Below are 16,021 nucleotides of genomic sequence, written 5' to 3' on the forward strand. Positions count from 1 at the left end.
TCCAACAGTGTTGCCAATATTCTGTGCAGTTCTGATATATTTGCTCACATTGGGATTTTTACAAAATCAATTCATTGTGTTTGAATTAGAATATTATTCTGTGATATGAAGGTATATAGGAATTTTTTTTTTAGTGTACCAAGAAACTCTCAGAAATCATCTCCGTACTTCAGCTTTTGCCTCACTGACCGTTGGGCAGTCCGTATGCCTTCCTGTGTCTCTCCCCCTCACCTGGAACTCCTCCTCCATTTTCACTGGGAGGCGGTCTGCCCAGCCTCCCAGGCCCTACTCAAATGCCCACCCCCAGACGCTCTTCCTGACCCGCCCCACACCGCCTTCTCCCCCACCCCCCAACTGTGCTCTGCCTGTGTTGCACTAGAGACTCTAAGCTGTGGGAGTGAGGCGCCTCCCACCCCTCTTCGGATTTGGGTCAAACTGCCTTGGCAGAGATACTCTCTTAGTGCAGGGGGTGTGAGAAATGAATGTCAGTGGGATCGGGCATTGGTGCTTTTACAAGATAAGTAAGTTTAGCTACTGATTTGCTTCAAGGGTTAGAGATGAGCTTTACAAAAAGAGCTGGTTCATGTTCAGAGAGCTGATGTCTAAAGTTATGTGGACACTTTGGGAACTCAAAAGTTGGTTTTCTAAAAAAAGCGACAGGATTGCCCGAACCTTCACTGTCTACCTGTGATGGAGGAGGAAGGGTCCATCATCCCTCTCTCCCCATTCCCTTATCATCTGTGGGAATTTCTGCTTTGGCTTCCTGCCCAACTCGAGCATCTGCCCAACTGCATTACTGCTGAAGGCATCTAATACTGAATTACCTTTGCATGCTAACTTGTTGTCCTTGAGCTGAAAAGCAGCACAAATCTATTTTGTATTTCGCAGGTTTAAAAATCATATTTAGTTATTTTAACATATAGTAGAGTCTAGGGAAAGATGTTAAATCTTTAAGCCATAGATGAGAAGCCCTAAGAAGAAAGGAGAAAGTCGGGACAGAACTTAGGAAACAGGCGCTTAATCACTGGCCTTTTCTTTGATCCATTTTTGTAAAGTCATTTAACCAGTTAGCTACAGGAGACCATTATAGCACACGAACTATGGCAAGTTTAAATGTGTCAATGCAATAATATATTGTAAGATTCTTTAACTAAGATGCAAATGTAGTGCCTTCTGAATATAAGATTCTGCTACTGAGCCCATGGGGAGCAGGGAGAGAGGGTGGAGTGGTGTCCACGTGTCAAATTCCTGGACAGCCCTCCGCAGGCACGTCTCATCCAGGCTGCCCGGCTGGGCAGGGGGCTGTCACTCACTGAGACTGTGTCACAGTGCTGTGCACTGATGGGGGGATGGGGCAGGGGGTGAGCTCCATGTTCGATTCCATCGGACGTGCCCGTGGACCCACAGCAGGAGGGTGTCTGGCTCCGATGGAAACGTGAGTCAGGGGCTCGGCCGAGGAGTCCAGGCCACAGACACACAGGCTTGGGAAATGAATCAGTCAAACCGCAGAAACCAGCTCTGGCTGATTTAAGCAGACAAGGAATTTATTGAAAAGCTGTTGGGCAGCTTACAGAATCTCTAGGAAGACTTAAGAAGCAGGCTCAGAAAACAAACAAGCCAAAAGGAGACTTAGCAGTTAGAACCACAGACGCGTCGCAGAAGTAGGCCGCTGAGGACACGGCTCCTCTGCCAGTCACTCCGCCGCCCAGCTGCTGCGGTCACCCCCAGAGCCATTCTCCACCTTCCTGCGTGGTGGCATCAGCTGCTGGTGCCCGCCCAGGCACGTGACTCTGGCCAAGTCTAAGTCAAATGCCAGCACCTAGCTGTAGCAGGGCTGGTAAACCAGTAAGTGGCCCTTTCACACTCCAGAAGGGGTGACAGTGGGGAATCTATGAATGTAGTAAGGAAGCTTAGCTGCTGGCCAGCCAAAAAAGTGACAGATGTCTGTATAGGAAGCATCACCCAGTGGGTGATGAGTGACCCTAGAGGGTGGGAATTGAGGAAGAATGAGGAGGGAGAGAGAGGGAGAGAGAGAAGACACGCAGAGGGAGAGGAGATTGACAAGGAGGTGAGAAGCAGCAGGCCTAGAGGGAGGAGGAAGACTGGGCAGGATTTCCTGGAAACCAGGGAGGCACTTCAGGAGAGTAGCCAGTGGAGAGACTCAGGAGCTCGGTCCTTGAGTTCACAGTTCGTACTCACTGCTGACCTTGCTAGGGCAATCTTGGTCGAGTGAGGGCGCAGGATGCCAGAGGGTGGCGGGCAGTGCAGTGCTCAGGTTCCCACTGCACTGCCCAGTGGAGGGTGGGCTTTGGTGAGTTGTTTAAATACTCTTAAGTGTCCATTTCTTTGTGTGTAGAAATGGCATAATATTACTATCCACGCCTTAGGATTATGTGGTATAATAAAGGGCTGGATACAGCATCGGTATACTGTAAGTGCTCAATAAACGTACTTGCTGTCATTGTGGCTTTTGCCAGCAGTTTGGCTCCGAAGGGAAGAAAAGGGCTGGCAGCAGGTGGGGACACTGGGAGGATTTTTTCAAGGGGGAGGGGCATGTCTTGGAGTGCAGGAGGAAGACAGAGCAGGGAAGGAGATGGTACGAATTTTGGGGAGGGCAGGATGGGGATGAGGCTCTGGAATCTGTCCAGGCCCCACCCAGAAAGGGGTGGAAGGGGTTAGTCTTCAAGAGAAGGGACACCTCCTCCACGGATGTTGTGAATTTGGAGGTCATTAGCAACTGAAGGGGCAGACTTGCATGGAGGACTTTTGTCCTGGCCTTGGGAAGCCTTGGCCATCAACATGCCAGGGTGGCTTAAAACCTGATAGATATCCTGTTGTCAGCAAGAGCGCCTCCAACAGATCACTGCTGGTATTGCTCCAAGGACTTTCCTTTTTGCTTTGACCTTGAAGTCCGAGGCTTTCTGAAAAGAAACTCGGAAAATCTCATTCTATCAAGTGACTCCTCCCCACCTCCACCGTGGAAATTTAATGGGGGAAAATACTGGCATCTGCCTCCATTGTTAAGTGGTTCTTCTCAAGTTGTTAATCTACCATGAAGAATAGCAGTGCTAACTGGAGTAGATGTGCCTGAGTATTTCATATTTTCCCTCTCAAGCTTCTGGGGAGAATAATTTCTTTTTTAATGAAAAGTAAATGCAGAAAACAACTTATAGCACTACAATTATGATGTAGAATTTTATGACTCATGTAGTTACAGAACTCATTTTATAAATCAAGCAGTTCAGGCCATTTGTTTTCCCCAAAGGCCCTCAAGCTGAGGACTCCCTGGTAGATCACAGAAGTGCCTCAGGCAGCGTTGGTACCAACCTTCCTGGGAACCTGGAGGCTTTGCCCTGGAGTGGGCGAGCTTCAGGAACAGCTGCCCCCGGCTGGGGCTTCTCGTATCTGTGCGGGAGTCAATTCCAGGTTTATTGCATAACAGAAAAGTACCAAATTCCTCCACAGTCCCTGGGAATATCAGCAGGGTCCTAGAAATGTCTGTGCCCTGCTCAGGGTCCAAGGAGATTTAACAGTGCAGGACGCCCTCCCTAACCCGGCAGCGGGACCTGCATGGGCAGGCAGTGTCCTGACTCTAAGAACAGCCCGCTTCATTAGCATAACAGGTCTTTCCTTGAAACCTTTAGACAATAGCATTATTTTTGTGTGGTCCAAATTGTTACCTGCCTGAGTGTGAAATGACTGCCAAACCTTTTCTCTTGTTCACACAACCTTGTTACCCTCATCCTGTGGCGAAAGCCCTTGTCACAGCCTTAAAAAAATTTTTTTTTAACATGTGCTGCTTTCTCCAGGTATTGAAAGGCAGCTAGCTGTAGATGGCGGGCCTTCTAGAGAGAGATGAAAGCCAGTCCGTTTAGGAAGCCAGTTCTACCCTCCCTGTAGGTGGTCAGTATTGTTTCTCAAATCCCTGTTGGAAGGCGAAGTTGTTTTTCACCTGCTTCGAGCAGCTTCCGCAGCCCCTCTTGTGACCCATGGCAGCGACACCTTGAGGGATAAGGTCCTGTACAGAGCTAGGGGACACAAGACTTGTTTCATGGCATGTTAAGGCAAGCCTCTGACTTCCCCACTGTGCACGGTTCTAGTCCAGCAAAGCCTTGCTTGTTAACTGCTGCTGTCTGAGGGCCGCACTCATACCTGCTCTCCTTTCCTCACCGCTCACGCTCGCCTCCTTGATCTTCACTCTGCACCCTGCAGCCCAGAGCCAACGACAGGCTAACTAACTCTGCAGCGTGGCCTGTGCATCCTCCCTCTTGCTGTTGGCCGTGAAAGTGCCCTCCATTCGGTTTCCATATATGGTAGATGTTCACTGAGGGCCGTTCCTGCTTTGAAGTCTACCCCAACTTCTTTTTTAGGCAGGGCTCTCCTTTTCTCTCTTTGAACGCTCTTGCTCTTCGAGTTTTGCTTGTCCAGCTTGGACGAGCCTTGTGCGGCTTCCTGGATTGTAACCTCGAGGGGGAATCTTCCTTGAGCTGGCCCCCAGCCCCAGTGCAGCCAGGCTGTACATACTGCATTACTGAGAGATATGTGGGTGGGTCAGGAGTCTCTGGGCCCATTGGGTGCTCTTTCTGGAGAGGTGGAGTGTGCATTGAAATGACGTAGCTTGGTCAAATAACATTTGTGAATGGCCAGAACAGTTGGTTTTCACTAATTCATTTTCAGATCTCCATTACTAGATCGAATGTTTCTAAAGGGTGTGTCTGATATCAGCAAATAGATGTAATTTTCCTGGGAATAAGGAGTCTGGGCATCCCACCACTTTTCTAAGGATCTCTGAGTCCCCTGGTCCAGCCCCCTCAATTTGCCAAAGAGGAAACTGAAGCCTGTGTGACATGTGAGCTCAGAACATCCCTGGGACCGGACCCAAGGGCTGCTCATTTCCCCTGAAATTTCTTTTCTCTTGTACCAGCCACTTTTTGAACTGTATTTATTTTATATGCAAGGGAAAAAAGGTGGCCAAAGTGAAAAAAAAAAGTAAAAGGAGAGAAAAATATTAAAGAAAAAGATGTTAGGTGATTTAAGGCCAAGATAATCTTTTGAAGTAACATTGTGTGGGCTTCCTCGTCCACATGCCCACCTGCTGAGGGGAGGCTCAGCTCTTGGCAGAAGGTGGGTGTCTTAAGAATAAGGGCTAAGAGACCGTGTGGGATGCTGTCTACGTACACAAGAGCCCACTCACCTCCGATTATTACACTCTTAGTTCTCATCCCTATGCCTAGCTCCTGTTCTAGAAGCAAAAGGTCACCTTTTATTTTTCTCTGTTAGTAAAGGACTTTTTCTTATAGTTACCTTGTGGATAGGGAAAGGATGCATATTCGAAATGTGTCATAAATTTATAATTTAGTTTTACAAGAGTTATGCTTTTATTTTATGCCAGATGAGGGGATTCCTAGGGGTGAAAGAGGCCCGGTGACCTTTGAAAAGAACCATCCATGTTATTAAGGGTCCAAAGGTGCCAGCTTTTGAGAGAAAGGGGAAAAGGGAGGAAATTATCTTTTATTGTGATTGCTCTTGCAGCTTAATTTATTTCTTTGAAGCTGTCAATTTAGAAAGGAAAACTTTGGCATCTTCTGAAACAGTGCAATGTCACAGCTAGCGTTGCTACTTGCAGATAATTGCTGGTGTCCACTGTTGACTAGAATTCGGCGGTTTGCACCTTTTCCCCTTCCGTCTTTATCAGATACTTGAGGGTGCGTGTCTGTGTGTGAGTTACTCTTCCGGTCAGTACCTACGTCTGAAACGATTTTACCGATGAGACGCAACTCTTAAATTTATCGACTGATGTTAAGTCTCCCTGTCGCTTGATGTAGTTTCCGAACTGAACAGTCAAAGCTGAAACTCACCAGTGAGAAAGACGGTTAGTTTCTTTTAGGAAAACAACCATTGACATAGTTTTATTTCTCCACTGTGAGGTCAGAATAGTGTGTGTGTGTGTGTGTGTGTGTTTTAAGTTGGAGACATTTTGGCTGTTTCTACCTTATTGCTTTGATTTGGACCTTAAATGTCTGATTTTCGCTGTGTATGTAAAACTTCCTGGTAGTGGGATTTAAAAATCTGCTATGATATGAGATGGCCCAGGTCTATATTCATTTGTTCTATTCAGAGATAATTACTCCTACGCCATTTGGGACTTTCAGATCCAGAGTCAGCTCTGACTCCGAGCTCAACTGGCTTCTCCCTCTGCTCCTGTTGCTTTTGCTGTTAGGTGAGAATCGTCCTCTTAGTGATGTGATCTAGTATTTATTACACTTAAATGTGCGCCAGTCATGAAGCAAAGGCGTTTTTATCACATTGTAAAAGTAGACTCAGGAGGACTGCAAGGTGTAGATACTGCTGTCGTCTCCACTTTACAGCCAGAGGGGACTTGAGGGTGGTTGACCGCTGGCCCACTCAGGACGGTCAGGTGGTGGCCTTGGACCTGGGGTCCAGGTTTGCTGGACTCTGAAGCCCAAGCCCTCACCCAGCAGGTGAGACTGCCTGGGTTCCTTGCAGGTCCCGCGACCTTGGGCAGACCGCGTTCGTGTTTGTGACCTGTTTGTGATCTGGACCGATCTGCACTGGCATTTTCACTCTGCCTCTTAGCAGTGGTGTGATCTTGGGTGAATGAATTTAATCCTACAAACCTTCCTGATTCAGAGATTGGGTGTGATAGCTGAAGAAAAACCCACTTTGGGGACACAAGGCAGGAAGGAGACTGTCATTAATTATTTTACTTAGTACTTACTCAGTAGCTTGACTCTTTTAAGATAGTGTTTGGCATGCGAAGCTGCCTGCTTTCTTTTTCTTCTGGAAGGCTGAGCCCTGGCCAGCTCAGTCTGGAGTAGGGTGGCCGCGGTGTGTCTGCTGCTGGAACCTCTTCATGTTCATCACCTCCTGTGACTCTTGAAAACATTCTGGAGGTTCTGGGGTGTGTTTATGCCCCCCCCTTTTTTAAAGCAAGTCATGGAGTTAGTCCTGGCCCTTTGGGGCTTGAGGGGGACCCAGTAAATAGCATACCTCTTCTCAGCAAGCTCAACACAAGGGAGAGGTTGGCAGGAGTTAAGCAGTTGGAGATTTGAGGTGTCACCTTTAAAATTAATATGGCTGATGTAAAAGATAGAATAAAGGAGATACCGATAGAAGATAACAGAGAAAGGAAAAAGGAGTCTTAGGGGAGAGGATGGGGGAAGGGAAGCTTAGACAGAGGCAGGAAAACGGAGGGAGGAAGAAAACACCACGGCCAGGATTCTCCCTATGAGGTGAGGAATTTGAAGGGCTCCGCTTGCCTCTATGGTTTGCACCTTCAAGGAGAATGGGAGAGGGACTTGCTGACGGTCACAAAGCTTCTGTCGGCAACGCAGATGTCCACTCCTGGACTGGCCTGTGGAGCGTGCTCGGTGGAGGGCTTTTTGGTGGGAGGAGAAAACGGAAAGATTGTCTTTTAGCAAGCTTGCTGGAGTCTTTGGAAACAGTCATACAGGTTACATTTCGGAGCTTCTTCACAGTTAAATATTTTTGGACTACATGGCTACCTATGTACACATACACTCATACATACATACATAATGTATATACATATATATGCATATGCAGCATCTGGTGCAAATAATGCCTCTTTATTATTACAAAATCATAAGCATGTAATTCTGTAACGTTACAACATCACACTCAAGCACACCACATGACATTTTAGGTGAAATGTTCAAATTAAAACTATAAATTATTACACCCGTATTATTACCCAAACCAACCACACTCAAGCAGGTATTATGTCTGCCGGACCCTGTATTTTGTACTTTATATATTATATACATTTTGTATTTTATGTCTTTAAGTATACCTATAGATTGTTATACCTTATATTTTTTTCTTTTATGTGTTCTCTTTATACACTTTTTCAGATGTTAATTTTTGGCTTTTGACTCTGAAGGAAAATGAAATCATAATAATGTTTAATAACTACTGCAAATGTGATCTGCCACATGTGATTTTATCTGGTTGTTTTCCTTAAAAATACAGACCTGGTGCCAGATGCAGCCTTCAGGAGCACCTCTGGCTATGAGCCCTGTCCTTTCCTTGTTCCTAGTCATCTAACAGATTGAGAGGCCAAAGCTTCCTTTCTCTGCAGCGCCCCCATCCGCGACTCCCCATCCCAAACCCCCACCCACCTACCTTAGTTGAATGTCATTTCTTGGATTTGGGCTTATGAAAATAGTCATGTTATCTGAATTCATCCAGAAATGCAGCCTATTAAAAATTAAATCCACCCCCAGTTTTGTCTGAATGCTCACAGAACTTTGTATTAGATATGAAGTTCTATTAACCATAATCTAAAATATCTTAGATTTTTTGAAACTATGGAATTATGTTGGACTTCTTGTAGTCCAGCTCCAGCATTTAAAGTCTGGGCCAGGCCCATCTGTCGGGGGCACAATTGTATCTCATGAGAGCCGCCGGCCTACGCGTGCCCTCTTAGCTTAGCATTCAGATTTTAGAACTACAACAGAAGTTAATCTCTCCTTTCTTTTCTTTTTTAGCTTCTCAGACAAACTATTTAGTGGAAAGGGTTTACATTTCCAGCCGTCAGTCCTAGATTTTGGAATTCAGTAAGTATCTTTTCTTTATAATTTTTAAGAACTTATTTGATTTGCATTATTTGCTTTCAGGATATTTTATATGTGTATGATAATTAACTATAAAAATATATACAGAATATCAGGGGAAATTAATGCTGGGAATTGTTAAAGGGAATATTTTTTGTGCAAAGGAGAGCATAAGAATTGTTTTAGCCCTTTAGTTTTTTAACAAATGTACCTTATAGTAACTTATAGTGATTGGAATTTAATAGGAAGTTAATATTAATTTCTTGTTCTTCTAAAGCAAATCTGATTATTTTATAATGGAAAAACTTTAAATATTGATAGTTTCTGAATTTTTTAAATTAGATTCATTTTCTGAACTCATTTTTACTGCTCATAATGCTTCAGGATTCAAAATAACGCTGTACAGACATTAGTACTATGATTAAGACTTTGGAGATAAGTTGCGTGGGGAAGACAGCATATAAGCTGTAATTACATGCAGTGCATCGTGTTAAGAACCATGAGGTGAAGGAGATGTGATGAGTGGCAGTTGAGGGACTAATCTGGGAACTTAAAGAAATTAAGGAAGAGAAGGGTGAAGCCTTGCAGAAGGAGGGAATTTAAGGACTGTTGTTGGGTGTGACAAAGTTTGAAACTTAAAGTGTTGAGCTCCCTGGATGCAGAATATTGCTGGGTTGAATATCAAATCAGTAGAGTTTCAAGGCTGAAATGAGAGAGGGTTCAAGTGCAAAAGCTCTGCTTGCCTTAGCAGCCTGGAACATCACTTCCATTTTACAAAGAGCTGTTTTGAGTTACAAGGAAAGTTATGTGAATGAAGTAACCGTGGTGTTAGGAGAGCACTGGGGTGAATTAATGGTGGTCTCCTGACATGGCCTTCTCTATTCAACTGGGTCTTTCTTTGCATTTCCTTCTGATCATCAAAAGACCAGAGCTGTAGTGAGGCAGAAGGAATTTTCAACTTAAAGTACCTGGTTGAGCTTTCTAGGGAGATTCCATAAAAGGGAGAAGAGGTAAAAGTGTGAAGGGAGATCGCTAACTTTCTAAGACTCCAGGTGCCTGCTTTATCGCTTATGAATTTTTGTGTTTTTTACTCTTAAGTCAAGAAACTAAATTACAGGCGCCAACTTTATAATAAAACCTCGCTGATTTCAAAATCTGAGAGAGCTCTTTGCTTTTATGGAAAGTCTGTATTGTAAGAAGAAATTTTAATGCAGGCTCTGCTTTAAAGAGTGTCCAGTACAGTTCGGTAGATACAATGAGACAGAGAGTAGTAGCGCAGTTAGATTAGGGTAACAGTTCCAGGTCGTAGGCTGCTGGCTGTGTGTAATGTATTTACTCTTCAGGAATGTAAAAACCCTCTCCAGTGCCTGTGGATGCATGTATATAATAGCTTCGTATGTTAATTAGCTACGTACTGTATATCACTTACCGGTCCTGATGGGTGAAAGAAAATTTTTAAATTCTTTGATTTGAAAAGGTTGTTAATTTTTAGACTTGAGCCACTTTGGGGTGATTTAGTTATATTTATGTAGACTTTTATAGTTTTCCAAGTATAATCTTATCTCTTGTTGTTTGAATCTTGTATCAGTCCTGGAAGGATAAGTATTGTCGTGTGTGTGTGTATTATTTTCCAATGCCTCTGTATTTGACCATGAACTAAAATGTGGTCATACATTTACTGCAGAGGGGTAACACGTTTGCCCACGGTTATTTCACTAGAAGTGACAGAATAAAACTTCTAGTTTCTAAGCCAGCACACACCATGCTACTTTTCTTTAAGCAAGATCTATGGGAATAAATTGTTTTCGCTGAGGTTTTTAAAATCTCAATAAGGACAAACTAGAGTTTAAATTCAGATACTTAAAAAATTAGCCATTTGACTTTACATCTGACAAATGGCATAACTTAGAGGCATTAGAGTAAAACTTTAGCCAGAGTTCTGATATCCTCCCTGCCCTAGTTCAGCTTTTGCTATTGTTTATTTTGACATTGACCTTGGGCAAGCCTCGTCCCGTTTTGTAGCTTTGATTCCCCTCTAGGATGCCTAATCGGGATCGTGTTACTCAGTTGCCCTCTGCCTACTTCTCAGGGTTTATTTTAAGGGTTAATATTCTTCTGGTCCTGAGATGTAAAGTGCTAATCACTCATAAGAGATTTTAATCATTCTTTTGTAGTATTGAATTAATAGAGCATCTTCCAGTTGTCACTAGTGAAGGAAATGCTTATCCTCATAACACTTTTAAAAATAGAATTAAAAAATAGAACAAAAATAGCACAGTGGTAACTAGGTTTCAGCCAGCCAGCATTCTCTGTCCGGCCTGGTGAGCTTCTGGTGGGAGCAGTCGCGGCATTGCAGTTGTGCGGGCGTGGTTTCTAATGCAGTCCCCTTGGGGACATTTGTGTCCTTTGAAACAAAAAAACCTTCTCTTCCAATTATGTGAATGGGATATAAGGCTTTGAGGATAAGTGGTAATAACTTTGCTAGTGATTCTTACTATTTACTTAGAACCAGGGAAGTCCTTATTTATTTAATTACGAGAAGAGGCCCTGGCTGGTGTAGCTCAGTGGATTGAGCCCGGGCCTGGGAACCAAAGGCTCACTGGTTTGATTCCCAGTCAGGGCACATACCTAGGTTGCGGACCAGGTCCCCACTAGGGGGTGCCTGAGAGGCAACCACACATTAATGTTTCCCCCCTCTCTTTCTCCTTCCCTTCCTCTCTCTCTAAAAATAAATAAAAATCTAAAGAAATTAAAAAATATATTAAAGGGGGGGGGAATAAAAAAGAGAGTAGAGGCAAAAGTGAAGCCCATACTTTTGTGAAGGACTTTCTGAGGTGACACTTTATGCTTATTGTAGTAGAAAGAAATTTTAGTTGTGTTATTTAAGAACACTGAAAATTCAATCACACTGGCATGTACTTGACTTGTAACTGTCTGTACAGGAGTAATTTTTTAAAATACACATTGGTCATATGAAACCTTCCATTGAGACCTGTGATTAAAAGTAGGAAAAAAAGCTAGAAGAAAAGTCCCAAGGATTTGATGGATGAGTATGCTGAAGATCCCATTGTTTATAAGCGGAACAAGTTTCGCTTCAATTTTTGAAAAGCGCACATTTCTAATGTCGGAGAAATCAGAATAAAATCAGAGAAATACAGGCATCATGTAGATGAGTTTTTTGCTGAATTTAGAATATAATTTTATTTGTGGGCCTTGCTAATGAAAACTGTATATTTAGATCTCTGCCACTGAGGGCATGAAAACTGGAGAAATGACCTCCGTGAAATTTGTGCAGGGTCTCTGTGTACGGCACCTAATTTAACTAGAGTGAATGTGGCCTTGGGCAGTAGGAACCAGAGGGAAATGACTGGAGGGAACATTGGAGGGAGCTCCAGGGAGGTGGGCCAGACACCAGCTCCTTTTCTCTTGCAGCTTCTCTGTCAGAGCCCCCCCTTGTGGCTGCGAAAGTGAAGGTGAAGGCCTTTGCCAACTAGGGTGTTTGCTCTAGAGCAGTGATCCTTCCTCCAAGGTTCATGGGAAGTTTCGGAATTACGTATGAACTTTTGTGTGTGCCTGTTGGTGGGGGGAGGAACCAAGCCTTCATCCTTCATCAGGATGTTCTGAAAGACTCATGGTATTTAAATGGGTAAGAACCACTGCTGGAAAGAGATGCAGGGTTTTCATTTTTCTTAGAAGAATGGTCTTTAGCAACCGGTTAAATTTTCCTTTTATAAGACTTGCTAGTTGAAATCCATCCCCCCCACCCAAAAACCTCTTTAAATTTATTACTCAGGAAACAAACCCTAAGACAGTTGGGTTTTCCTATGAGTATAGTTTCGTAACTATACATATTTCCATTTGATTTAGAGTCCCAAGTCAGACAAGTATTTTCAAGCATGTAAAGGCCTAGATGGGTTGAATGCTTCTAACTCAAAAACCAGTGGGGTGCTACTGTGGGTTGGCATAGTAAGTCTTGTGAAAGAAAAGATTTTTTTACTGTTGTGGATGAAATGCTTTATTAATCATAGGACTTGATAATTGCTGCTTTGAACTTTGTAATGAACATCAACAGCTTTTTGGGTTTAAAGCACATACAGGGATGGTTGGATGGTTATATTTATAACCACACAATATATTATTACCCCCCCCCCCCCATTCCCCTCCTAGGTTCCTGGGACACCCTGCGGCGAAGATTCTCTATGCTTATAACCCTAGTAGGGATGGCGAGGTCGTGGTGAACTCCGTGTTTACAGCCGCGAGACACTTTCACGTGCCTCCCGTCCACCGCAGGGTAAGTGTTGATGTGCTCTGGGAAGCTACGCCGTGGCAGGCCGCCAGCCTCTCTTGCTTTCTTTGGCCTGAAGTTTTGACTTTCTGCTCCCTGTCTCCCCTTTTTCTGCTGCCCAAACTGTTTCCTTCTGTGTGTTTGCGTTAGCATTTATTTTTTTTTAGTTGTTCACAGTCATGATTTCAGTGGTTCTTGTTATCTCCCTGAAAAAAAAAAAAACGTTGAAGAGTCCAAACTAGATAGTAATGGATGCATATTTAATATGACTTTTTATCATTAAAGAAACTTAATATTGTTTGTTTTGAAATGACTACCAGTGTTGACGAATCTAGTAACTAATGTAAGTTCACAGTTGCGATGGCTTCCCCTGGTGAACCTGCTCAGATAGGTAGGACTTCTTTCAAATGTGCAACTGAGAGGTGGTGATTAGCTCCTTGATAAGCTACTTTGCACCATTACACAGAGATCAAGAACCTGGCTTCTAGTAGTTTCAATTTCAGTGGTCTTAACTTTTAATGAAGATCCCAATTCCCAGTGGGTTTTACTTACTTATTTTGCCTACTTACATCTACCTGATACACTTTGTATAAAAATACTGTGACTAAGGAAATGGCGTAAGAGGGAGCCCAGTATTTTGTTTACAATCGTCTCTCCAGGTGAATGCTGTCCCTGACCTTTAGTTAGTGCCAGTGTGCGTGTACATTGGTGGTTCTCTTTATTTAAGTGGAACTGGAACTGTGTTAGATAAAGGCGTGGACCACGTGGGGGTGGAAGAGGAGGGAAAAGGAAAACTGTGAGGCATGTGACTCCAACCCGGAGAGGAAGGACTTGGCAATGATCTTGCCATAAGTCCAAGCTACAAGCTATGTCCTTTTTTTTTTTTTTTTTTTAAAGATTTTATTTATTTATTTTTAGAGAGAGGAAGGGAGAGAGAGAAGGGCGGGGAGGAGAGAGAGGGAGAGAAATGTTGATGGGCTGCTTCTTGTACGCCCCCAGCCAGGGACCTGGCCTGCTCCTCCAGGCATGTGCCCTGACTGGGAATCAAACTGGCAACTTTTTGGTTTGCAGGGTGATGCCCAACCCTCTGAGCCACACCAGTCAGGGCCCAAGCTACGTTCTTTGAAGTATTCTCTTAGACTGTGATTGTCATCGGGTTGGGGATTCTTAGGGATTCCTGCTACTAATAAATCATGCAGAATATGCAAACATCTGTGCACAGGAAGTGTCAAAAAGAAAGTCTGAAAGGCAATTAATTCATCAAAGGGGGCCGTTCCAAACAGGTCATTCGGTTCTTCTCTTTCAGGTAATTCCAGCAATGGGGAAGACTTCCTTCAGAATTATTTTCTTACCTACTGAAGAAGGGAGCATCGAGAGTTCTTTATTTATTAATACCTCCTCGTATGGAGTCCTTTCCTATCACGTGAGTGACTTCTTCCTTTTGTCACGTAGTTTGGTTGTTGACTTAACGAAGGGGTTTGGATAGTTTTAAAAAAAGATATTTGGCTATGTCGCCACCTGGCTTGAGCCATTCATGTTCTAAGGCTGTGCGTGATGCCGAACTCCCCAGGCTGCCCCATCTTGTGCTTCACGTGGACCACAGGTGGCCATGCAGAGCTGGAGCTCCCACGAGGACCTTCGAAGGGTGCTGGAACCAAATGGTGAACTCTGCCACACAGTTTGCTAGTATAAAATATACCAGGCTTTCAAAGCTCACAGCCCCCACCTCACAAACAGTCCAGGGGGAGGGACCTCTCGGGAATTTCTAGAGGCTTGGCCTCCTCCCCAGCTGGGCTCAGGAATACTTCTCATCAGGGCACGTGGACTGTGTACTTGGGGGCCAGCTCTCAGGGAGCTCACCACTCATATCAAGGCGCCAGGAAGGCAGAGTGAAGTTTCTTTTTGTCGTTGTTCCCCCAAATAGTAAGGAATCTTTGTCTTCAGTTGTACCTGTGACATCTTTGAGAGGACATGGCAAGCAGTGATTTAAGTGCTAAGATCTACTTAACCATTTTTGTGGTTAATTCTTACTGGATTCCATTAAACACATGGTCTCCTATCAGAAAAGGGGCTATTGGTGAAAAGATTTGCTGCAATGAGGAACATTCTGCTTAAATACAGCAACTTTTGTTGCTTTGGTTTTTTTTAGACAAAGTTAAATATAATAGTGGGATAAATAGAGTCCCAGAATACAAATGTCCTTTAGAAAGGTATTTTAGCACTATGGCAAATGTGTTTCAAAACTAACAGAGGAATAATCCGTCCCCCCCACCCCCAAACCCCTGCAGGTATCTGGAATTGGTACTCGCAGAATCTCTACAGAAGGGCCTGCAAAGCAGCTCCCAAATGCTTACTTTCTGCTTCCCCAGGTCCAGAGCATTCAGCTTTCACAAACACAGGTAATCATAATAGTGGCTTTATTTAGAATGCTAGTCAACACTAAACTTTGTAGCCCTCTAAATTTATGTATCTTTTGCAGAGTACTTACAGCCTGTTTACATAATCAGAATGAGGATTTTAGTTTTTTTCTGGTTTTTTGAAAAAATCCTGATGTCTGTTGAAATTGTGAATGTCTATAAAGTGTCAGTGGAATCTGTGTACTTCCTTCTTGTTTGTTTTTAAAGAGAGGGAGAGAAACATCAGTTGGTTGCCTCTCACACGCCCCCAACAGGGGACGGCACCTGGCCCACAACCCAGACATGTGCTCTGACTGGGAATTGAACAGGCCACCCTTTGGTTTGCAGGCTGGCACTCAGTCCACTGGGCCACCGCAGCCAGGGCTGTATACTTCTTTTTAATGGCCATATAGTCCATGGTGTTGACATTTTGTACTTTGCTTAATCCTATTGTTGGTAAGTAGAAATGTTCCCAGTTTTTCATTATTTTTTGTTTTGTTTTGTTTTAAAGATTTATTTATTTATTTTTAGAGAGAGGGGAAGGGAGAGAGAAAGAAAGGGAAAAAACATCAATGTATAAGAGAAATACTGATCAGCTGCCCTCCCGCACACCCCCAGCTGGGGACCGGGTCCACGACCCGGGCACGTGCTCTGACTGGGAATCGAACCAGCACCAGTTTGGTTCTCAGGCCAGTTCTCAATCCACTGACCTACACCAGTCGGGACATCGTTATTGTTACCAT

The 16,021-nt window shown here is 43.9% G+C and overlaps 1 protein-coding gene across 2 annotated transcripts in view; it reads left to right on the forward strand.

Annotated features, from left to right (window-relative positions):
• Positions 1 to 16,021, forward strand: part of TMEM131L (transmembrane 131 like) — a 138,654-nt gene that overhangs the window by 58,947 nt on the left and 63,686 nt on the right. For both annotated transcript variants that reach the window (XM_053910879.1, XM_053910880.1), the window contains exons 4-7: positions 8,532 to 8,600; positions 12,765 to 12,888; positions 14,189 to 14,305; positions 15,171 to 15,281. In XM_053910879.1, the coding sequence (XP_053766854.1) occupies positions 8,532 to 8,600; positions 12,765 to 12,888; positions 14,189 to 14,305; positions 15,171 to 15,281 (421 nt within the window). The remainder of the gene's footprint in view (positions 1 to 8,531; positions 8,601 to 12,764; positions 12,889 to 14,188; positions 14,306 to 15,170; positions 15,282 to 16,021) is intronic.

The sequence above is a fragment of the Desmodus rotundus genome, chromosome 9 (assembly GCF_022682495.2).
Source record: "Desmodus rotundus isolate HL8 chromosome 9, HLdesRot8A.1, whole genome shotgun sequence".
NCBI classification, from domain to species: domain Eukaryota; kingdom Metazoa; phylum Chordata; class Mammalia; order Chiroptera; family Phyllostomidae; genus Desmodus; species Desmodus rotundus.